General features: G+C 51.7%; 1 protein-coding gene across 4 annotated transcripts in view; it reads left to right on the forward strand.

Annotated features, from left to right (window-relative positions):
* Positions 1-24,175, forward strand: part of ATP2A3 (ATPase sarcoplasmic/endoplasmic reticulum Ca2+ transporting 3) — a 52,737-nt gene extending 28,562 nt beyond the window's left edge. For 2 of the 4 annotated variants that reach the window (XM_069033145.1, XM_069033147.1), the window contains exons 9-22: positions 3,652-3,740; positions 6,355-6,457; positions 6,667-6,798; positions 7,603-7,728; positions 8,812-9,030; positions 9,489-9,824; positions 9,914-10,134; positions 10,811-11,013; positions 11,116-11,201; positions 11,813-11,946; positions 12,359-12,476; positions 13,101-13,218; positions 15,179-15,251; positions 19,376-24,175. In XM_069033145.1, coding sequence (XP_068889246.1) covers positions 3,652-3,740; positions 6,355-6,457; positions 6,667-6,798; positions 7,603-7,728; positions 8,812-9,030; positions 9,489-9,824; positions 9,914-10,134; positions 10,811-11,013; positions 11,116-11,201; positions 11,813-11,946; positions 12,359-12,476; positions 13,101-13,218; positions 15,179-15,251; positions 19,376-19,451 — 2,034 coding nt within the window. In that variant the 3' untranslated portion in view covers positions 19,452-24,175. Of the gene's footprint in view, positions 1-3,651; positions 3,741-6,354; positions 6,458-6,666; positions 6,799-7,602; positions 7,729-8,811; positions 9,031-9,488; positions 9,825-9,913; positions 10,135-10,810; positions 11,014-11,115; positions 11,202-11,812; positions 11,947-12,358; positions 12,477-13,100; positions 13,223-15,178; positions 15,252-19,375 lie in introns of all 4 variants that reach the window. The other 2 variants (XM_069033148.1, XM_069033146.1) reach the window with 2 other exon arrangements.
* Positions 24,176-24,384: the final 209 nt, after the last annotated feature.

The following is a 24,384-nucleotide window of genomic DNA, read 5'->3' on the forward strand; positions in this document are numbered from 1 at the left end:
GTTTAAATCACTCTCCTAAAACTTGCAGCACCCTTTTATGCATCCTATCTTCACTTTCTAGGAAGGTGGCATTTGAAAGTCAGGACTCAAAGTGGAGATGTGGGCTTGGGGGGGAAAAAATGCTGGCACCCCGTGTGTGGGAGAAGGAGGTGGTTGGTGATATTTGGCTGTCCCTGAGATGGCTGCTGGTGTTTTGGGGAACAGGAGCAGAAAGAGGTTTATTTTCCACAAAGCTTGTAGCAAAGCCTGGACGTGCAAACTCCTGGTCCCAGGAGTTGTGCAGGCACTGTTTGCTTTGCAGTCTCCAGGACACTGTTTGCCTCAGCACTGTTGTCTGTTTAAACCTGTCACTGATTACTGGGAGACCTGGCTGGGGGTCCCCAGGGGCTGTGCCAGTTGCCAGTGGGTGCCTGTTGGCTGGGGCTGCTTCCAGTGCAGGAGGGTGCTGATCCGTGGGTTGATTGATGGAACAGTGACTGATGATTACAGCTCTTACAATTCCAGACAGCAATCCTGCCTTGTCTGCCTCTCGATGAGTAGTTCCTTTAAAGACACTACAGAAAATACAGAGTAGTGGAGATGAATCCTTCACACCTGTCTTCCCCACGAGCCCACAGCTGCTGCCATGTGCTGCTCCAGGGATGGTGCATCCACGAGTGCCCTTTGCTCCCTACAAATACACACCAGCAGCAGCCAGCTGTGATACAGCACCAGGGCCAGGCAGGATCAATGGGACATGGGAGGAGGAGTGATGCTGGAACCCTTTGGGAGAAGGCTGCACTCTTCATGAGCATGTAATAACATTTTCCTTCCAGCCTCTCCGTTGCACTAAAATCCCAAATCACTGGCATGGCTTTAAAAGGTTCAGGGCAGGGGGAAGCCCTGGGGTGCTGCTGGCTGTGTTCCCCTGGCTGGGTGCTGGAGCTGCTGTTCACTGTGCAGTACAAGAGGTTGGGCAGCCCCTCTGTGAGCCTGACTTGTCAGCAGCTCCCACCTGAGCTGCACCCACAGCTTTTCCACCTCCTTCTATTGCTCCTGATATTTTTTTATATTATTTTTGTGATTGAAACTTTACCTCTCCTCTTAACTGCTTAAGACACAGCTGTTTCCTCTGGACTCTTTCCACTGCCCACAAACCTGCCCATTTCTCAGCCTGGAAATCTGCCGAGACATCGACAGGCTGAGAGAGCTGGGGTTGCTCAGCCTGGAGGAGAGAAGGCTCCGGGAAGACACTAGAGCCCCTTCCAGTGCCTAAAGGAGCTTCAACAGAACTGGAGAGGGACTTTGGACAAGGGCCTGGAGCAACAGGACAAGGGGGAATGGCCTCACACTGAAGGAGGAGAGATTTAGATTAGATATGAGGAAGAAATTCTTCCCTCTGAGGGTGGTGAGGGGCTGGCACAGGGTGCCCAGAGAAGCCATGGCTGCCCCATCCCTGGAAGTGTCCAAGATTGGTCAGGGCTTGGAGCAGCCTGGGACAGTGGAAGGTGTCCCTGCCCATGGCAGGGGGTGGAACGAGATGAGCTTTAAGGTCTCTTCCAACCCAAATAATTTGGTGATTCTCTGATCACACCGAAGCCCTGCAAACCCGTCTGCAGTGCCCCGGCCACCCCCGTGCTCGGCCAGTCACGCAAGCTGGGAGCAGCAGGAAATTTGATATAACCTCTGGTTGCTGTGGGTTATGTAGCACCTTTTTTTAAAAGGCATGGAAAAATAAAGGGCTTGGAATGTTTTTTTTTTTATTTCCCTTTTCCCTTTTTTAATAAGAAGGACGCTATTGTGAAAGTAATAATTGTTTTGTAGCCATGAGCATTTGAAAACAAACAAACCCATATCAGGCAAAACCATGAGTGGCTGGGGTGCGTGCTTTCAGCTTTTTTAATAAATGAGTCTGGTTGGTGTTTCAGGAGTCTATTTTCTGAAGAGGCTGGGAGAATTTGTCTCTCTGGAAGGCCGATGGCATTGGATGTCTCAAAAAGAGATGAAGGGTGCTTAGCCTTTGATGTCTCAGACTGGGTGCCTCACCTCATGTTCTGGGTCTGTCTCTGGGGGTGTTGTCACCAAAGGAGATAGGATGTGTTTGGTTTCTTTATTGAGTTTACACCCACTGCCAGAGGAGCCCAGTGACTCCAGAGCAGCCCTTCTGCAGCCCTTTGGCTCATTACTTTCTTCAAAACCTGTCAGGAATGCTGATGGGCCTCCAGGATGGGCCCTGGGAAAGGAGCTGAGGGCATTAGCCCAATAAACAGGATATCTGCAAATAGCTGGAAAACTGGGAAACCATGGCGAGGTTGTTTTGGGCTCAGAATTACTCACATAGGAGGGGTATGCTTTGAACCTGCTCCTTTGATTTGCCTAAACCTGTAAAATAGGGAGGTGAGAAAACCCACCGAGGTGTCCTGGTGCTAGACATGCTGAATATGCTTCCCTGAACGTGCCCTTTATTGCTTGGCTTGGCCCTAAGCTCATACCTTGGGACACCTTCTGTGTGGGGCAGGCTGCACTGACGAGCTGTCCTTGTATTATTAACAGTAATTAATAACAACAGCAAATTAACCTCTGTTTGTTGCCAGAGGAAACGTGGAAGGCAGAGAAGTGGGTGGTACCCGGAGCTGTTGCATCTCTGGTGCTGAGTGATGCCTCCTCATTTCTCCAGCATCTGTTGCTTCCCTCTCCTGGGGAACAACTCAAATAACCAGAGGAAAATAAATACAGAAAAAACAATTATTTTGAGTCAGGTTGGAAGGGGACAGTTTTCCCTGCACCTGCTTTCTGGAGGCACTCAGCAAGTTCATGGAGCTGAGGAGAGCAGCACTTCCCTGCAGCCAAATTCCATCCTGGCTTCTCATTGCAGCCAGGGAAAAGCATTTGCCAAACAAATCTTATTTATTTATTTATTTATTTACTTACTTATTTATTTATTATGTTGCTTTTTGGCTTCAGTATGGGTCATAAATAACAAGTAAGCAGAAATGAGCATCTCTGAACTGTCTCCTTGGCTGGGGTCAGGCCCTGCTCTTGTTCCTAGGGGATGCTGCCCTCAAAGGTGGGCTGTGCTGGGAGAGGACAAGGGGAGGCTGGGAGAGCTTAGGGAGAGGGGAATTTTTATTTTATTTTAGAATTTGAGGGATTTGTCTCATTATAGCAGCAAAAGAGAATCTGGAAGGATTTTGAAAGGCAAAAATCACTAAAAATAGAGTATGGGGGACTTTAATGGCTCACTGGGGCTTTATTAATGAGCTGAGCTGTGATCCCAGTAAGGCACAAGGCTGGTGCCTGAGCTGGCTGGGAAGGGGTGGCAGAGGCAGCTGCTCAGATCCTGCCCTTCAGAGGCTTTCCAGGGCAGCCAGGGCAGGAGTGGAAACCTTGACCCAGCTCCTTCTCTGCTCCAAGAAAAACACAGGCACCTTCTTAGGAACAGGCTCGGTGTCTCTCCTCCCCTAGGGAAAGAAAGAGCTGGAGGAGGTGAACATGAATAAGGCAGGGGAGAGCTGGAAGGGTTTGGGGACAGCCAGGAGTGGTGGCTGAGCAGGGAGGGGGCTGAGCCTGGTGCCAGCAGGGCTATCACTGGGACGGTACCAGATGCTGGGCACGAGGGTTGTACCAAAAATTTGCTGTCTAATGCTCTGTTTCCACCTCTCCCCCTGACAGATGTTCATCATGGAGAAGGTGGAGGGCACCCAGTGCAGCCTGCACGAGTTCAGCATCACCGGCTCCACCTACGCCCCCGAGGGACAGATGTGAGTGAGGGTCCCGCCCCCTTCACAGGGACATAGGGTGGCCTGGGCTGGCAGCACAGCTGGGGGAAGGTGGGAGGGTCGGGTTCATGGCCACGGCTGGGGGTCCCCATGAGCTGGGGAGAAAGGAGGGTTTTCTGAGGTGGTTTGCAACCCTGTCCATGGGGACACCCCCTGCTCACTGTCTTTTGGCCACGCTGGGCTTGCAGGTGTTGGGTGATTGACTGTACTCTGCTGGTCGTGGGGACCAGGGCAGTTGTGTCACTGTCCCTCACATCCAGCTCCTGCCCCCCTTGATTTGGGTGGTGCTCACCCTGGCTTTGCCTTCCCACTGCTCAGCAGAGGGGCTCCCACACACTTGGCTCTCCCTTCGTTAGCAATCCCAGTAAAACAGGGCCAGCTGTGAACCAGAGAAGATGGCAAATGTGGGAATGGTGATGAATGAATGAGGCTTTTTGCAGTAGTCGATGACTCTCCACATTTCTGGAGCCTGCACAGTTGGGTGTTGACTGGCAGCTGTTGCCCCGAGCAGAATGCAGGGCTGGCAGCTTGTCCGGGAGCCACCAGCAGTGATCAAGAGGACTTGCAAATGCCTGAAACCCCGCCAGGAAAGTGCTCCCCGAGCCCTGTGTCCACGGCAGGGGTGGCTCCCATGCTGGTGTGCCCAGGGCACGATCCTGCTGATGGCAGGGTGTGTCTCAGGGTAGACATGGGCTTTGCAGAGCTGCAGCTGAGGGCAGGGAGTGGAAGCTGGGGGATTTTCCCTGAAGTGTTATCACACACATGGGGTTTTCTGCTGTTGTATTTATTTATTCCTGTTCCTTTGGAAGGAGGTGGTGGCCCCCAGTGTGGCAAAGTCTGGGAAGAAGGCAGATGAGAAGCTCAGCTGGTGGTGGGAGCACTCTCTGCTCTCCTTTGCTTTGTTCTGTGATCCCAGACACATTCGTCACCATGGTCCCTTCTGCTTATCCGTGGAGCAGCTGTAATTCATCCCAGCCTCAGACTTAATTTCATGAATATTTATAGAGCCAATTTGATCCTTGGCTGGGAATCTCCATTAAAAACTGAGCCAGGTCATAAGCTGGTGTCAATCAGTGCTTTTCAATTAAAATTGAGGGGGACTGAGGGGCTGAAGTTGTGTCTGCCAACCTCTGAAGCTCAGTGTCTCCTTTCCTCTGGGGACTGCATTCAGAGCCACTGTGTTGGTCTGCAACAATTTGTGTTGCTCTTGAGTTTTGCTTTAGCCCTGTGCCTGTATTGTGTCTCAAGGGGGATGTGTGGGCTCACTGAGGTGTGTCATGGAGAGAACTCGCCTTTCCCCCAGGGCTGGTGGGACTGAAATGCATGTTTGCTTTAGCCTGGCCTTGGCAGGGGGATATTTCATGCTGGACCTTGGGTTTGCTCACACATCACCCAGCCAGCAGCACCTTTGCTGGTGTTTTTCCCAGCACATGGGTCTCACCTGGCTGCATGCAGGGACCACTGACGATGGGGCCATATCCTCCCATCCCTTCCCAGCAATATCCCGGGGATCACATGCTGCAAAGCCATGCCTGGTATTTCCACCTTCCCAAACACTGAAACCCATCCAGAGTGTCCACAGCTCCCTCCTCTACCCTCTGTCCCTTCCCATGAGCCCAGGACTGGGCAGCATCTCTGGGCAGGAGCAGTGGATCTCCCTTCCCACTCATAGCCCAGTGCAGCTTCATCTCCCTCAGCAAACAGATTTTTCAGATTTTCTTGGCTGCTCCCTGTTTTCCGCTCCCGAGCTGTAACAAGGGCTCCAAAATGTTCTTTCCATTGGGAACCAACAGTGGAATAAGCTGATCCTAGTAAATGCCTGACAAATTATTTTTCCAGCAAGCAGATGACCGGCTGGGTTTATACAGCTCTAACCTGCAGTTACCTCTGCTGGAACCAGGATAATTTTTTATTTCCCTTCAAAACCACTGCTGCCATTCCTACCACCAGGCGAGGAGAAGCATTTGGCTTGCCTGGAGTGCTCAGGGCTGCTCCTTTCCAGGACGTTTGTGCTCCTTTCTGTAGCAAAGAGCTGCTATTTAGGAAGCAAAGATCACAGTTCACCGCTTGCTCGGAGCAGTCACAGCGGTACAGCTGTGAAAGTTCTCTGCTGCTCCTAAGTGCTCCCTTGGGCTCCCTATGGAGCATGAAGCAGCATCACAGGGAGGAGAAGGGACTTGCTGTTGGTTCCACAGCTCCTCTGGATTCCCAGCAAATGGAAACCTGAGGAGGTGGATGTTAACATGAATTTCTTTGCCCCTTTTCTGGTCCATCATCTTCATCACCAGCCTGTGAGCAGCCCCTGCTTGCTCCTTTGAACTCCTCTGCAGCCCCCTTTATTCTGGGCCACTTCCAGAATCCATTTGCCTCCTGTGATATTTTATTCGCAATTTAGTCCTGCCCCATTTCATAAAGTACAAAATGTGAACCCAAGGATTTATTGCCAGCACTGGGGCTTTAACTGGGCTCTTTCTCCCACATTTACAAGAGTGATATACAGGCTATATACCCCCCTAGAGGGGATCTTTAGGATGAGCTAAGTGCATTTGAAGGTGTGAGCTGGTGTAAGGCTGTTGGGGTTGCTTTCTGCCCACAGCCTGAAGGACGAGCAGCCAGTGCAGTGCGGGCAGTACGACGGGCTGGTGGAGCTGGCCACCATCTGTGCCCTCTGCAACGACTCCTCGCTGGACTACAACGAGGTGCGGGGGCACCAGGGCCGGGTGGGGTGGGGGGAGGCTCTTGCTGTGCTTCAGAGCAAAGCCAGTAGAGTTTGTCCCTTGGGATCCCCTTCCCTGGCTTCAGCGCATCCCAGGGGGATGCTCTGGTGTGGTGGGCGACAGCAGCCTTGGTGGCAGCAGCACGTAGAGGATGAGCTCTAAAGCTGAAGCTCTTTTTTCCTGCCCTCTAGTCCAAAAAGGTTTATGAGAAGGTGGGGGAAGCCACTGAAACAGCCCTGACGTGCCTGGTGGAGAAGATGAATGTCTTCAACACGGACCTCAGCAAACTCTCCAAGGTGGAGAGAGCCAATGCCTGCAATTCGGTGAGTGGGGAGAAGCTCCTGTGAACTCCAGCACTGGGGGACTGGGGGGAGAGGAGGGATTTAGGACGTCTGATACTTGGGCAATAAACACTTGCAATGATCCAAGGGACTGATCCAGCACAAGGATGCGATTTCTGGGCTCTCAGGGTGAGCTGGTTTTGGAATAGATGGTGCAATGGCCCCGAGGGGCTGATCCCAGGGCCTTGAGGACCAACCTACACGGAGCTTTGGAGCAGGTGATTCCTGAGGCTCCAGCTCAGTCTAGTCCCTGCTCAGCCAGGAGAGACCCTCTCAGTGATAGCCCGAATTCTGGCTGCACATGAGGAAATTTGGAGTTATCTTTAGGTGCCCAGTTTGCACTGAGCAGCCACTCTCCAGCATGAACCAAACCCTCTTCCCCAGAGCCTTGCCTGCCCCAGTGACACTTGCTGCTTGGAAAAATATATTTTTGACATGAAAATATCTTGTGCTGGCTATTCCCCTACTCCAGTGTCTCCCTGTCCTCCTGGGTGAAACACTTTAATTTTGGTCTGGATTTCCTCCGCTTTAGATCTTATAATGTCTTTACTTGCTCAAAGGGCTCTCTGTTCCAGCATTTTTTCCCTGGGTCTGAGCAGGTTGTAATAAATCTCCTGACTCCTTTCTGATACGGAAAGCTTGGAAGCTTTTAGCCCTGTCCCATCCTTCCTGGCTCCTGTGGCTGCCTTCTCCTCCCATCCCCGGGGCTCAGCAGGGCTGTCAACCAAGGCAGAGAGCACCAGTGTCCCTGGCACGTCCAGGCTCAGCCCAGCACTGTTCCTGCAGGTGATCAAGCAGCTGATGAGGAAGGAGTGCACCCTCGAGTTCTCCCGGGACCGCAAGTCCATGTCCGTGTACTGCACTCCCACCGGGCCCAGCAACAACTCCACCGGCAGCAAGATGTTTGTCAAGGTAGGGGCAAAGCACCTGCAGGGTCCTCCTCCCCTCTGCACACCCAGCAGGGCTTGGCCCTTGCTGCACAGGGCAGTGATGATGCTCTGCAGTTCCTCTCCCACTCTATCTGCCTGTGGATCCAGGGTCCAGCAGGTGGGCTGGTGGGGTCAGACAGGAGGTGAGTCTTCGCCATATGGATTAGGAAAAAAATGGGGGTGAGATGATTTAAAGGGAGGAAATGGTGCTGAGTGTGCTGGTGCTGGGGCAAGGGAGAGCTGCCCCTGTGCAGAATTTGGGCACTTGCCTTTATTAAAGGCTTGGACCCTCCAGATGCCAGTAATGCCCAAAGGATGATGTCCAGTTTTCCACTGTAACCAGAAATAAAGTAGTGTTTCATAGGGCATTTTCTTCCCAAGAGAAGAGATGTGGTGGAATTTCCCCCTGCTGACTCTGAGAAGGTTTGTATGTTGTTATTCCCACTGGGAGATGATCTGGGTAGGTGAACTCTGCCCTCCAGGTCAGGCTGGGACCCTCAGAAGCCTCTGGCTCTGTGGTCCTGGGCAAGCTTTTTAAGAGATGCAATAGTAGGATTGCAAGTTGCATATTAAAGAGCAATGTCAGGGTCTTTTGTTAGGCCAGAAGGGCTGGGGTGAGATGCTGGGGTGCTGAAGGACATGTTTGCCTGAATTGAGAAGGCATCACAAGCATCCGCTGAGCATCCCACATTTTTTTTCACACAGATTTACAGCCCTCATCCCCTCCAGGCCGGAGCGGGGATCTGTGGGGCGGCAGTATCTGGGGCAGATACGTAGGTTTGGCAGGAGTCAGCTCCTCTCCAGCAGATCCTGCCCTTGGTGACCTGGTGCGGGTTGGCGCTCCGGGGCGCGATCCCGGTGCGCGATCCCGGTGCGCTCGGTCGGAGGCTGCCATCTAGTGCCCCGAGCCGCAGGGCCGGCGTGTGCCCGCTGCACTTTGGGGAGATTTCCTCCACCTTTGCCCAAACTTGGCGCCTTCCCTCCCTCTGGCACTTCCTGCGGTGCTGGCAAGAGATGCCCATCCTGCAGCTTCAGTGCAGCCCCTGAGCCCTCCGCTCCTCCGCAGGGTGCCCCGGAAAGCGTCATCGAGCGCTGCACCCACGTCCGCGTGGGCCCTGCCAAGGTCCCGCTGACGGCCCCGGTGCGGGACAAGATCCTGGGCAGGATCCGGGACTGGGGCATGGGCATCGACACCCTGCGCTGCCTGGCGCTGGCCACCCACGACTCGCCTGCCCACAGGGAGACCATGCAGCTGCACGACTCCGCCGCCTTCGTCCACTACGAGGTACGGCACCGGAGCTTTGGCCAGGAGCTTTCTTCCTTATTCCCAAAGTTTCCCCCCACACTCCCAGCTGTCCCAGCAGTATTTTCCCTCTGGTTTCTCTGTGGGCGGTGTAATGGCTCGTCTCCTCTGCAAACCTCAGGGTCCAATCTGAAGGATAACAAGCCCCTTCTCACTGAGGATATGTTCCTGTGGAGTAACAGCTGAGAGGGCCTTGGAGACCATTGTGAGGGATGGGGAGGAGGGGAGCAAAGAGAAAAGGTGTGAGGAGGAGCAGAGGGGATGGGAGCATCCTGTTGGATTGGGGCTGTAGAGTGCATCCGTGGGGCAGTTGGTAGGAAACCTTCTGAAAGTTTCCTCCCCGGGGAAATCCCTGTGCCCAGGGTGGTGTCACAGCAGGGGGGGAAGTGGATGCATCCCAAGGGGTTAATGTTGGTCTGGGGTGTGTTCCTCCCACCCAGAACAACCTGACCTTTGTGGGCTGTGTGGGGATGCTGGACCCTCCCCGCAAGGAGGTCACCTCCTCCATCGAGATGTGCCGCAAGGCCGGCATCCGCGTCATCATGATCACCGGCGACAACAAGGGCACGGCGGTGGCCATCTGCCGCCGGATCAGCATCTTCTCAGAGACTGAGGACGTGTCTGGCAAGGCCTACACGGGCCGGGAGTTTGATGAGCTGTCCCCCGAGGAGCAGCGCCAGGCGTGCCGCGAGGCCCGGTGCTTCGCCCGCGTGGAGCCGGCGCATAAGTCCCGCATCGTCGAGTACCTCCAGTCCTTCAATGAGATCACGGCCATGGTGAGCCCTCAGGCACACCCTGCCGCCCCCCCGTCCCTTCCTCCCCACCCTGCCCAATCCCTTGCACACTTAACCACAGCTTCGTGCAGACAGGTGACGGCGTCAATGATGCTCCAGCCCTGAAGAAGGCAGAGATTGGCATCGCCATGGGGTCGGGCACGGCCGTTGCCAAGTCAGCTGCTGAGATGGTGCTCTCTGATGACAACTTCTCCACCATCGTGTCGGCCGTTGAGGAGGGCAGAGCAATCTACAGCAACATGAAGCAGTTCATCCGCTATCTCATCTCCTCCAATGTCGGGGAGGTCGTTTGGTGAGAGCCTCCCACGACAGGCACCATGCTGCAGGAGCAGCAGTGTGGGGACACATCCCCTGGGACAGGTGACCTGCAGACCTGTCCATGTCTCCTGGTCCTGGCAGCATGTAGTGCCCACACTGGTAATCCCAGGCACCATGTCTCATTCCCCACGGGCAGGGAGATATTTTTTTTGGTACTTTTCCAATCCTGCCCAGTCCACAGGACCTATTCTGTTAAAGTGTTGCCTATTTAAGCCCATGGAGAGTGCCTGAGCTGGGTGCAGATGTTTGTGCACAGGCTGTTGTCACCCAGTCACAGCTCTCTCTGCCTCTCCCTCCCAGTCCTCAGCAACATCAGCACAGCCTTGGGATCGCTTGGGCATCCTTTGCCCTTGCATTTCAGCATGGGTGTTTGTGCTGGGAATGGGAACCTTTGTGGCCGTGAGGACGTTGGTAGTTGGGTTACAACTGCAAAGCAAATTTTAATTGCAACAGGAACAAATTTTAGCTGCAAAATTCAGTGCTGGGCTTCAGGTTCCCGATCAGATGCTGTGGTTCATCTTCAGGACTTTGGGTTAATATTCAGTTTGGGGCTTTGGATCCAGGTGCTCTCTCCCCCTTGCGTGACACAGAACTTTTCTCTGCCTGCCCAGAGCTTGTCTAATTTCACATATCTTGTTTTTTCCCTGCAGTATCTTCCTGACAGCCATCCTGGGCTTGCCCGAGGCCCTCATCCCTGTGCAGCTGCTGTGGGTGAACCTGGTGACAGATGGGCTGCCGGCCACCGCGCTGGGCTTCAACCCCCCCGACCTGGACATCATGGACAAGCAGCCCCGCAACCCCAAGGAGCCCCTCATCAGTGGCTGGCTCTTCTTCCGCTACCTGGCTGTGGGAGGTGAGTGCTGTCGGTGCGGGTGGGCAGATGGATGTGCCTGGGGTGCTCTGGGGCAGGGGCCCTCTCTGGGTGCTGGGCTAAGGGTGTCTCTCTCGGCTGCAGTGTACGTGGGCCTGGCCACGGTGGGCGCAGCGACCTGGTGGTTCCTGTACGATGCTGAGGGACCGCAGGTCTCCTTCCATCAGCTGGTGAGTCAGGAGGGGAACAGGCTGACAGCTGGAGCAGATGGGTGAGGGCGTGCATTCAGGTGTTGGGGTCCTTCATCCACCTTTCCTCTGCGTGGGTTGTAGCATTCCCAAATTCCTGGTGGAGAAGACAGTGATTTAAAACAGAAGCAAATCCTCTCCCTCAGGCTCACATTTCCAGCCTTGCTTCTGCCAGCCACCAGCGTGGTAGTGAAAGTTTGACTCAGAGAAGCTGAAAGTACCTCCCATATTGGAAGGGATCTGTTCTCACATTACATCCCTGTAGCTAATGTGAAAACTGCAGGGTGGGGGGGAAGCAGGTGCTATCACATCCCAATGGCATGTGCCATGCAAGATGGATTTCTGATGGAGACACGTGTGTGGTCAAACTCTTTCCTAAATGCACCTGAGAGTCTTAAAGCCACTGTCCAGCCCCTACCCCAACCCCAGCAAAAGCTGGGTCACTGTAGGCAATTTACTGGTTGCTCTGAACTGTGGGATATTTAACAGCAACCCAGTTCATCACGTGCCCCCAACCAGTCGCCTCTTCCTCCTCTCTCCTGCCTGTCCTGCTGCTCTGCCGTGTATTTACCAGCGGTTTCCTGTGCCGACAGAGGAACTTCATGAGGTGCACTGAGGACAACCCCATCTTTGAAGGAATTGACTGTGAGATCTTCGAGTCGCGATACCCAACGACGATGGCTCTGTCTGTGCTGGTGACAATCGAAATGTGCAATGCTCTGAACAGGTGTGGTGGCCACAGGGCTGCCTTGTTGGCTCTGTGCATGACTGATTTTGTGCAGGGTCTCTTTGAGCGTCTGTGGGTGGGCTGAGGGCTTTGCTTTGGCTCAGCAGAGCCGTTCAGAGCATCCTTACAGGGGACCACTGGGTTTTCCATAGAGAAACTCCTCCAAGGCTGTGTGCTGTGGCTGAGAGCAGGGAAGGAAGGACTGGATCTGCATTCATTAGTGATCTGGTCATTAGTGATTGATCCTAATCCATGCATGGCTGGTTGTGTTGGGCATCCAGATCCAGTTCTCAGCAAAGCCTGAAGATGAACAGCCTGGGAAAGCAAGGATATAGCAAGGATATATGAAATTCCCAGTGTGGGCAGATGTGGGGAGGTTTCTGGGCCTGACATTGTCCCCTCCCTTTCACAGTGTCTCTGAGAACCAGTCGCTGCTGCGGATGCCACCGTGGCTCAACATCTGGCTGCTGGGGGCCATCATCATGTCCATGGCTCTGCACTTCCTCATCCTCTATGTCAAGCCCATGCCTGTGAGTGCCCTCTGTCACCTCCCTGTGCCTCCTATGGACAAGGACATCCCTGGAGCAATCTTTGGGTCTGGAAAATTCTGGGATGGTTGTTCCCAGCAGGTGCCCTCATGACTCAACCCAGCATGGAATATAGGAGTCATTTTGCCCCATGAGCCAGAAGTCAGAAGTTCTCCCCTATGGGCAATGCAAAGGGATGTAGATAATTTCCAGAAGGTGTTTCAGCCCCTTCTGGAGTTGTCTCCTTCCTTTGCAAGGTTGGGGATGCCTTGGTTGATGCCCAGAGATGCTTAAGATGAAGTGTGTCTCTGTACCCAGGAGGTTACACTGTCCCTTGTCACTTGCTAAGCACCTGTGAGCACCTAAACACACAGTCCTACCTCCTGCCTCACTTTCCCCATTTGCAGGAGAGATGAAGGACATAATTTTTTACTCATCTTGGCCAAGAGCCACCTTGGATCACGACAGACCTTGAAGAAATCCTCCTATTTGGGCTGTCTGGATCCTCCCTCCTTATACCTGGGATGACCCTCTCTCAACCTTTGCCATACAACAATGGGACCCTTAAAATGACAAAGTATCCCACCTGCTTCCCTACTGACATGTCCAATCCTTTCTGCCCTGCAGCTCATCTTCCAGGTGACCCCCCTGAGCTGGCCACAGTGGGTGGTTGTGATGAAGATCTCCCTGCCCGTGATCCTGCTGGATGAAGGACTCAAGTACCTTTCCCGCAACCACCTGGATGGTGAGCATGGTCTGCACCACCCTGGGTTAGGGTGGCTCTGTGGCACTTTGCTTGGGGTTCCTGGTGGCTTTGTGGACCCCTCGCTCACCTCCTCTGCTTGTGTGATGTCTGCACCTGCATGTTCACCCACCTCTGCTGTGCAAAGGGGCTTTTTCTCCTACTCCCTTCCTTCCTGGTGCCATGCCTGGCAGAGCAGTTGGTACTTACATCTGCTTGAACTGCTCCCTTTGGAGCTGGAGCATTAGATAAATCTGCCACAGGTTATTAATTCAACTCCTCTTGAACCTCCAGGAACTGGATCCCTTTGCTTATAAAGCAAAACAAATCAAACACTGATTTGTAACAGGAACCTTTTGTTTTTTCCTCTCAGATTTCCACTCCTCTCTGTCCATCCTTGTTTTGTGTTGGAAACATCTATGATAAGATCATTTGAGAGCTGAACACCTTATAAACTGGTTCTAATGGGGTTGCCCTTGGCCAGCACCTCTCAGGATGCAGCCCGTGGCACAACCGGAGGAGAAGCAGCTCCTGTGACGCTGCGGCAGCAGTTCCCATGTGCTTCTGGGCTCCATGATGTAAATCACAGCATATCTTTGGGCAGCCTTCCAAAGAGATGATATCATTTTTTTGTCTTTCATTTCTTGCAAAAGATGTTGCTCTGGGGGATATCTCGGTGCTGAGTTAAGCCCACGGGTTTTCCTGGCGGTGGCTGCGGGCCCCAGGCTGCCGAGCAGTGCTGTGTCTGCCACAGGGGTGGCCCCTCTCCAGCAAACAGGTTTTATTCATTTTTTGGGGTGTGCTCACCCTGACAGTGATAGCAGGAAGAAGAAGGGCAGGAAAGGCACTGTCCTTTCTCAGGGAAGCTCTGGGGGCAGATGGACAATCTGAGTGTGAGGACTGGATATCCTTCCACACCATCAGCTTGCTCAAACCATTTTTTCACCCCTTAGGCAACCTATGTCATAGCAAACCCCTCTTTTTCCCTTCACCCTGTAATAACAACCCAGAAAATCTGTGCAAAGCCACTCTTGCCTGGGCTGAAGGCAGGTCTGGCGAGCCCCGTCAAGCAGGGATTTATTTGGGCATTGTAACAGCTGCGTTTGGTTTCCTGTGGAGCAGAGCTTTGTGAGTACCTGGAAATATGGGATGGGAAAGTATTGCAGGCAGGAAATGGTCACAATCAGGTCTCCCTCAACCATCAGTGTGTCCTGGTATGCAGGTGGTGCTCACGTCAGCCTTTCTTCCTGTGTTGAGCTGATGCAGAAACTCAGCAATTGCTCAGAGAAACAGAGGTGCAGGAACTCCTGTTTTTACAGACCAGACAGAAATGGTTTCTAGCCTATTTTTATTGAACTGTTGCATCTCTCACCGGACACCCAGGTCTGTTTTATCCCACAATTAAGAGCCTGTAACAACAATTTTACAGCGCGGCACCGGGCTGGGGTGTAGGAGAGCTGGTTAATGTTGCATCCCATGCATGCCCTCGGTCTTCACTTCACCCTCTGTGATCTGGGGCTGAGCCTGTCTTTCTCCCACACTTCGTATTTCTCTATAAAATCTCAGCACTGTTGGAGAAAGGGCTTTTCTTTGGCTCTGCCTGCACAGCTCCAAGCACAGCGAGGTTTCTGGTAGGCACACAATCCTCTCAAGTGCCATCATACCAGCTCAGAGTGTTTTCTCCTCCCATGCCATGCTTCCAGTGTTTCAGGTCCTCTGAGCTTCCCTCATCCCCATGGTCATGATGCTGCTGGTGCTCACGGGTTGCTTTGTCTCATGGATTCAGGGTTTCCCATGCAGCTCTTCAATCATGGCTGTGTGGCAAAATCACCACTCTTAAATCATCAGACTTGAAAGAAGTAATTGAAACTCTTCATCTTCCTCATTCCTCTGGACTTTGAAAAGCAAAGGAAAAAACCTCCAAAAGCCACTTTTATATGTGGTCTTGTGATTTTTTTACCAGGTATTCTCAGGACAGTAAGACCCAAGTGGAGCGGGGAGCACCAGTTGAATACCTGCAAGACTCCAGAGCAAGGGTTGGCTTCCTTACGTGTCTCATCCCTGAATGCTGTGTCCCCGTGCTTCCTGCAGAGTCTTGCTCATGTGTGGTGGGGACCTGCTTGGAAATGAACATGGCTTAGACATAGAACAGAGATACAGTAACAGAGCCAGGGGTCTCTACCCAGACAGCATCTCCTTTCCCACAGTGCTCTCTGTGTTTTGCTTCAAAATAAGGCCTAACAAGTCTGTAAAGTAGCTCTTTGATGGCAGTTTTGGCCAGGGGCCAGGCTACCACTTGGTCTGTGCAAGACAGTGCTTGGGGATGGTCTCCAGCATGGGACCTTCCAAGGGAGGGCCAAGGGTGTTCAGCTGAGGAATGCAAATGTATAGCTGCGAGTTCTGCTGACTCAGGTTTTGCATGGAAAACTTTCTCCTTTGGTGAGATTTAGATAAGTTGTGTTTCCATTACGCTGGATTTTCCTTGTCCTTGAAGTGGCAGAAAGCTGAGACTCTTCAGTTCTCACTGTGGTCTCAGTGCTTTACATTCCTCTCCCATTGCCCTGCTCACATCCAGCCTTTCATCTCACATGCTTTGCATATCTGACTGCCTTCATTCCTCCCTGGCCCCTCTGAGGTTTCTGCTGTCTCAGTTTTGGGAGGTGATGTGATTGTGAGAGTGAGAGAATGTGCACGGCTGAGGTTGGCTTGGTGTGAGCTGCAGATGTTCTGGTCAGGAACATGGAGGTGTTCTCAGGGGTCTGTCACACGCTGGCAGGCTCACAAGGGCTCACCACCCTCAGGGATCTCTTGCTGTAGTATCTTTAGTATTTTCCATGCTCTATGCATTCAAGTGTTTGTTCTTTCCGAATCCTGTGGCATGCAGGAGGAAGGTTTCCAGGCATCTGTGCCAAGGCCTTGCAGAAGTCTCTTTTCTGAGTGGTTCTCGAGAAGTACCAAATCTAGGAAGGACACTGAGATAACCCCAGTGCTCATGTTCCTCTGTGCACCATCAGCCCACTGCTGAGGCCACCCTGCTCTCCTCCTGCACTGTCCCTGGACCTCCTCATGTTCATCATCTCAAAGCAAACCCCTTGCAGATGTCGGAGTTGCTGCTGTGGTTGTTCTCAGCACGTTCAGCAGCAGGCCCTGCCTGGGTGCTGAGCATCACCATTTCTCACCTGTGCTGTGGTAAAGGCAGGGGAAAATCACAAAGCAGGTGTTTTCTGCAACACAACTACACACCTGCCCCTGCAGCAGCAGGGCCACTGAAAATCAGGAGTTTGGATGCACAGGAATTCACTTGGTGTGTTTTGTGGCAGATCAGCATTTATGCAGCTGTTTCTCCTTGTGCCCAGTGAGGACAGCAGCCCCTGGAGTCATTTTGCAGGGGTTCAAGACGGTGGCCACCCCATCCTGTTCCTGTCCCCACCGGGTCCCTGTTCACTCTCCCATGGGCAGCACAGTGCCCTGCAGTCTCCTGCCACTGCAGCTGATGTGCGGGTGAGGTTGCTCCCTTGGGTGAATGTCTCCACCACTGAGGGAGCTTTGGCCACTTCTCTGCAAAGCTGGCATCAGCTTTAGGGTTCAGCATCCTCCCAGAGGAGAGTGGCTGGCAGAGGTGGCAGTGCACTGACAAGAGCATCATACTCCCTGCCAGGGGCGGAGGGAGCTCTGCATCTGAGACAGCCCAGAATTTGCAGGGACCAAAATCTCCATGTCCCATCACAAAAAACCCTCCAGCATATAGCAAAAAGGAGCTGTTCACCCTCATTTTGCCCCATGTGCCTGCACCTGGGTATGAGGGAACCCCCCCAAAAACTCCCCAGGAGCACAGGAGCTGCTGCAGCTGCCCGTGCTCCCTGCAGAGGAGGCAGGCATCCCTCTCCCTGGCACGGCAGAGCCGGGAGCGAGCGCCTGTGGCCGTGGCCTGCCCTTGTAGGGTAATCTGTGCATGGAGCTACCTTGGCTGGGTGCTGGCAGAGGAATGTGTCCCTATGGGCCAAGTATTCCCTTGGGCTGTGGGATGCTCTGCAGGAGAGTGGTGCTGCACCTTCCAGTGCTGGAATCTCCACACGGGATTTTACAGCTCTGCTGCCTCACTTTTTGTTTTTATTTCCCCCTCTCTCCTGTTTTTCATATGTGTCCATGTGTCCTGCTTTAGAAATGGAAGAGCAGAGGGAAGCTGCCAGTGTTGCTGCCCTGGTATTGCAAAGGGATGGGGGGACAATTCCCCTTTTGGTTTTCTCCTGAGGTCTGGGGTCTCGGCTGCAGCTCAGGATGCCCTGGTGTGATGGGGGAGATGCGCAGTTTTCAGAGCTACGAGGGCTGCAGCGTTTCCTTGGTGAAGGAAGTGATGTGGGCTGGCAGTGGGAGCCTGCATCCCTCCAGCAGCACCTTTTACAGGGACCTGTTGAGGAAAGTCAAAAGCAGTAAGGAAAAACCTCCCCAGAAGCCTCAGCTGTCCTGGGGGGAGCAGACCTTGGAAGAGCTGAGCTCACATTGTTCAGTTGCTGGTTTGCAAGTGCTGAAGGGCTGTGACAGCCCTGGTGTGAGGCAGCATCCAGAGGGAGTGTGACCATCCCATCATCCCTGCAAACAGGTCCTGCATTCCCCCTGCTCCTGTAACCAACGTGAGGGGAGGACAGATGGACACTGGCATGCAGGGACCTGGAGCTGGACCTTGGCTGTTTGCAGGGCTCATGGAAACACCTGACTCACTCCACGCCAGGATTGTGTTACTTAGAGGCCTGAGAGCAACATTTTGAAGAGCATCCACTGTGGTTAAACACTGCAGCTGTGTCTCCTTCCTGTCCCTGCCTGTCACGTGCCATGGCATCCTCCTCTCTGTTTGCACAACCACGGGGTGATGTGTTTAGGGGAAGTGTCATGGCTGGCAAATTACCACTGGTGTGTCACCTGGTGGGGACTGTTCAGCTGCTGGAGGAGACAGGAGAGATGCTGCTGCAATGGGGAGGAGGTGAATTTTGATTATTGCAATGAGATTTAATACAGTGCAGTTGCCAGCATCCCTGCTTTACACCAGAGCCCGTGGTGCATCCAGAGAGGTGCTGCCATCACAGCAAACCATTTAATCCCAGGACACAAGGGCTGGGCTCTGCAGCCAGCACTAGAAAAAAAATTTGGCAGAGGTTGCAGAAAAGCCTTTTCCCTCTCTCTTGCCTGTTATTTATTAATTCCCCTGAAAGCTTGTCGGCACCAGGGTTGGCAGCAGGCGTGGAGCCCCACGGGTAACCCCGGGCAGGACCCCTATTTATCAAGAGCACAGGAACAGCAGTCCCCAGTGAGATGTGCTTGGTGATGTGTGCAGTGATGAAAGATAGAGAAATACAGTCAAAAGATTCACGATAAGGGAATTTTCTAACTCTCCTTAGCAAGTGCTGCTTCTGGGTGGGTTTTTTTTAAGGAAAAAAATCTGTTCTGGGCAGCTGCTGCCTCAGGGGTCAGGGACACTCCTGTCAACTGCTTGAAAATTGGGGATCTAGTTGCTGTAAGTCATGTTCTGGCAGGGATTTTGAGGCTGCTCACATGGAGTTCAAGCTGGATACCATCACTTTCCTACAGGCCATGTGTTGCCTGTTACCTTCCATGTCCAACCCCATCCATCTGGAGGGAGGGTGAAGGGAGGAGGGCAGCCCTGGGACAGTGTCTGTGATGAATAGGTTGGTCCTTGCTCATTGTTTTGGAGGTATTTGTGGGTGTAAGTACATGTGCAGTGTGTGTAAGTGGTGTCAGCCCATGGAGCAGTGCCCATGTCTCTGGCTGCAGCAGGGCTGGGGCTCTGGGGTGGGTGGGAGGATGCAGTGAGCTTCCTCCTCTCTGAGCCACTGCTTTTCCCTGGGTAATGCCTCATTAGGAGCAGTAAGGAGGGATCCTGCCTACTCGCCTTCCCACAGGGCTCCACCTCATCCCTTTTCCTAACTCTTACAGAGACCTTCCTCACCCAGGGACGGGCATCCTCCTCCTCCTCACACAGCCTGAGCTGCCACAGCTGCAGTCAGGCCAGCTCTGTGCAGACAGGATTCCAGGTTCCTTCAGGGATCAACCCAGGAGCAGGCACTCTTGGTAACAAAAACATGGATCTGGTTTGCTTTTGAACCTCACCAATACTTTTCCTTCTCTTTTTTGCCCTTCATTTCAGGAGAAGAGGACAAGAAATGAATGACACAAGGGCGACACTCCAAACTAGAGGATCCCTAACTTGTAACTCGGACTGAAGTCTTGCATGCGTGACCATCGCTAAAGCCAGCAGGACATGCATGTGTCCGACTATCAGACAAATGCGGGTCAATCGTCGAAAAGAAAAATACTGATTTTGTTTTGTTCTGTAGCTTTCTTTTTCCTGTACATATGAGTGCAATTACTGGACAGCTGGCATAGGCTTTGGGGATGGAGCTGTGTGGATCTGAATCGTTGTCATGTGGTTCCTTGGGATTTGTTGTTGCCAAATTTTAGACCCTCTTTCCAATTTTCACCGTGACTGGGTGAGCTCGGGCAAGGTGGCCTTCATGAGAGATCAAGGCAGGAAGTCGGGATTTGAGGCCACATCCCCCAGTGGGATGGGATGCACAGGGCAGCTTCAGGGGCCAGGAAGGGCTTGGCAGTGAGTGAGGGCAGGGAGGGAGGAGAGGGAGCCACATGTTGGGGTTGCTGAGCCTTGATGATGTCCATAGTGTCGGTGGGTGCATTGCTGCTGCTGTGCTCTGCTCCAGTGGCTGCAGCAGCTGGGAATAGCTTCAGAGTGTGTCCAACATTGGCATGGAGCTCATGGATGTGTGTTTATGCGTCGAGGTCAGGTGCATGTGGTGGAAGGTGACGTTCTCCCTATTTATCACGCTGTCCTGTTTGATCCCTGCGTTATGGAAAGCCCAGCACCTTCTCAGGCTCATCCAGCACCAAAGCACGATGAAGTCTGGTCTGTTCTTCTCCATCTGGCATCCTGCTAGATCCCATCTGCACTATATAAGCTGCAGTCCTTCTCCTTGTAGGGGCAGCCATGTAAAGAAAAGCAAGGGGATGCCCACCTTGCATTCCTCATGTCCACCACTCCTTCCTAGTCACACTTTCTTTCCTCAGTGAATTTTTAACTATTTCCCTAGCAGGAGTAGAGCTTAAGTGTTCAGGAGCACATCCATGACTTCATGTCCTCTGCTTTGGAGAGCATCGCTGACTTGCACAGGGCATCCTTGCCAAGGGATCAGGATGGGAATGAATGTATGCTTGTACATAACGTGGTGTTTCTCCATGAGTGGTGTTTGTTGTGGCATCCCTTTTTGTAAGGCACCAATTTTATCTTGCCCTTTGGGGATTTTTCCACAGCAGGAGTGAGACAGGCTGCAGTGAGAGTTTATAGATCAGGAGTGGATTTTGGGATCCATTAAATTTATCTTTCTCCATTGAGCTGTGTCACCTGAGAAGCTGATAGTGGGTGGTTTCTTCTCCAGCTCTCCAAATCCTCCCTTCTGTTTTCCTCACAGTCCCCTATGATCCATCCTGATGATATTTAGTTAGCCAGAGCCTGTATCTTTCCTTTCTCTTACATTCCAGCAACAGCACTAGAGCCACGGTCTGGGATAGCATTTGCTCCTTTGCTGTTGGGTTTTCTCTTCTACTTTTTGCCTCTTAAAAGCTTCCAATGTTTTTCTGTATCACCTGGGCAAGAGCATCTCTCCTTGTGTACAATAGGTGCCAAATATCATCCCTCCTTTCTTTTCTCCATCACCAGCATTGAAGATGAGCAGAGCCCCCAGACCAATGGGAATGTACAGAATTGTTATACTACTGAGCTGATTTATTGTACAGAAAACCTTGCATGAAATGTTGTTACTGTATTTAATATATAATGTATTCAAGGAATTTTAATATGGAGCTCTTTAAAAAGATCTTTATAGATACTCTGTGGTTAGAAGATTGTTGCTGATTTTTTAAAATCTTATTATACTTTGTCTTGAAGAAGTTTTATTTTTCAAATGTGTTCTGTCTAAATGATTTAATCAGTTGATCCCATGGGATAACCAATTCCTCTTCAAAGGTTTTCACTATGGATGAGACCCACCCTGGTGTAGAGGATCAGGACATGACCCAGGTACTGCATAAGCTTTCAAAATAAAGCCTCAGTAAGACTGATGCTGTAGACATTTGATTTGCTCTTCCCCAAAAGGGTGGATTTCACCTTATTTTAGTACAGGTCATAGAATTAAAGAATAGTTTAAGTTGGGAAAGACATCCAAGGTGATTGAATCCATCTCCATTGCTCTGTGCAGAAAAACAACCAGTGGGAATTTAGTCCAGTTCCAGCTTGGTGTCATCAGAGGAAGCAGCTTCTCTGAGGCTAACAACCAGTTTGGGAGAGGCTGGGCTGGATTCAGAGCATCCCAGCCCTGCTTGGAGGGTCCAGCAGGGCTTTCATCTGCCCAATGGCATCTCCCTGGGATGTGGTGGCCTTGGTCCCTTGTGCCTACAGGAACCTCCTTGGTCTATCCACCACCTGAGTTACACTGTTTTCCCTGGACGTAATGTCTGGTGGTGTATTATTAATTTAACCCAAATATGTGTGGTGTGGAGAAGTTTCTTGTGTAAAAGCCCAGGCAGTGTCAGTCTGTTCATGCAGTCATTGGGTCACAGTTGTGAGTTACCAAATGCTGAGCCATCATGGGCAGGAAACCAGAGCTGTGTCCCAGCTTGTTCTTTCCAGCAGCAGCAAATTGCATTTTATTTTTGTTGTGAGCCTTCAGATGTATATAGAAAGTAGCCCAGGTAATCTGCACTAGAGCTGCCTGGAGAAGGCATCCCCCTTGCTGGGAGGAACCATTTTGACACGTCTCCATTTCCCCTTCTGAATGGTTGACTGTGTCTCTTGTCTTTCCCCCCATCCTTTAATTACTTGGAGTACAGGTTTCACTCCGTACTTTTTGATTACAGGGGCTTATACTTCAAACATCTTAATGAAGTAGAAAAACATCCATAGATGTAATTATTTTTTCCTTTCTTCTTCAGTGAAGGGTCAGGATAAATCACAGAGTAGTTATTTATTGCATGTGTGCCAGCAGCAGCATGGTGGGGGCTTTTACAGGCTGGAACATGTTCTTATGTAAACTTGGAGATCCCAGAGCCAAGACCATCACTTTGGGATAGGCTCTTGTGTCTTACCAAGGCATCTGACTGTGCAATACAAGGGAGGGGGACACTGGGTGGCTGTTTTGCCCAAAAGCTTTATTAAGAAAGCAGCTTAGGGGCAAACCTCTGGGATCCTTGCTTTTCTTGGCAACAGAGGTTAGGAACTATTTCCTTTTTAGTTTTATTTTGATGGTGCTGCTTGGCATATTCTAAGTCTATAAATAAAACTCAGGTCTTTCCAGCAAGACCGTTAGCATTGGTGGGCTGCTGTGACAGATCCTCCACAAGATGCAGGGTGTAGGATGTGCTGGGATGGCAGCATGGGATTATCTATGAGCACTTTATACTCCTTCCTCAGGGGCCAAGCACTGTGCTGGGGTACAGCCAAGGTGGGAGGGGAAGGTCCTGTGTCCCTGGGGCGAGCACCAGGGGGATCAGCTTCAGGCAGCAGCTGTGGCAAGTCTTTTGTACTGTTTTGGGATGTTGTGTCATTGTGGCCAGTTGCTGGATGAGCTCTTCCCCCTGTGGTGTGTGATCCCATGGGGAGGCATGCTGGAAAAGGAAAAAGAGCAAAGTACTGCATCCTGTGTTTTATTTGTGTTGTGTGGCCCAGGCCTGCATGAGGTTTGTGTTTGTGTGTTTGGGGCTTTGGCACTGTGAACATTCCATGTGTGTGTTTCTGGTGATGCTCTGCTCAGCCAAGGCTGGATGGCACCACCAGGCACTGGAGAGGGCAGTAGGAGGGACAGGCTCTATAGAGGGGCTGGGGGACTTTGTTCCTGTAAGAGCATCAAATCTGGGATTGAATTGGAGTTTCTGCTCATGGTGTGCAGGGCAGAAGGAGGAGCAATAGGAAAACTCAGCATTGATTTTTGGTCCTTCTTTTGTACATCAGGTTGATAATACTGCTTCCCAGTCAGGGTCCTGCTCCACCAAAACTCATGAAGTAATGATTTGAGCTGTGCAGGTGCTCTGGCTGGGAGATGTTCATGAGGTTCAGTGACCTTGGCATTACGTCACTCCTGAAACTCAAACACACCTGAGTCCCCACTACCAACTCCTAAGACTTACCGTGATTTTTGGACCATACCTGGCATGGCCATCACTTTGTATAAATGATGCCAGAGATTCAGTCCCATCAGGGCTCTTTTTCCTCCCACTTCTGCAGAGGCATTTTCTGTCAGGGGAGACAGCCTGGGACTCAGGTTTTTGGTACTGACCAAGGAAAGGGCTTTACCCCATGCAGATCTTGTGTGGCACAGTTGGGGTTAGGATTTGCAGGGCTGAAGTGAGGAGGAGACACAGGGTAAACTGTGCTCCCTGGACATGTTCTTGTGGTGCCATTCAGCTTTTGGTGTGAGTGGGGCATTAAATGAGCCAAAATCTGTGTGTGCCTGGAGTGATGGGCACTTGGGACCAAGAGGAGGGCGACCACTGAACTGCCAGCGGGTGCCCTCAGTGGCTTTGGTCTGGAAATATGCTGATTTTTTATATGAGATGCCTGAACAGCCAAATGTAGAAATCTCTGAGATTGTGCTTCATAGCAAAAGGTAAATTGTTATATCTTGGGGGGTGGGAGGGTGTTATTTGAGGGATAGAACTGAAAGAAATGAGGTTTCCTATTTTATTATATGAGAGATATTTTTCCACTAAATTACCGCTTCCTAAACCGTGTCCATTGTCTGACTGTAAATAGCCAGGTGTGCTGGGAAGATGTGGGAAGGCTCCTTGTGGTCACATCCATACAATCCACTCTGTTCACACAATATTGGGCTGATTTGTTTTATACTTAGAAAATTACAGAAATAAAAGCAATTTTACTGGATGACTCTGGGGGTTTTTTTTGGTCTATTTTGTTGTTGGTTTACCTTTTCTTTTTTTTTTTTTTCTCTTGTCCCATTTGTGGCTGATTTGGGGGACATTTGGGAGCCCGTGGAGCCATACAGGAGTGCCTGAGGGCATTCTTCAGCCGTAAAAGGAGTTGTGCTCACCAGATTAGGATTTCTTGTGGGTTTTCAGAGGAGCCAAACTAGA

The sequence above is a fragment of the Aphelocoma coerulescens genome, chromosome 19, assembly GCF_041296385.1.
Source record: "Aphelocoma coerulescens isolate FSJ_1873_10779 chromosome 19, UR_Acoe_1.0, whole genome shotgun sequence".
Taxonomy (NCBI): domain Eukaryota; kingdom Metazoa; phylum Chordata; class Aves; order Passeriformes; family Corvidae; genus Aphelocoma; species Aphelocoma coerulescens.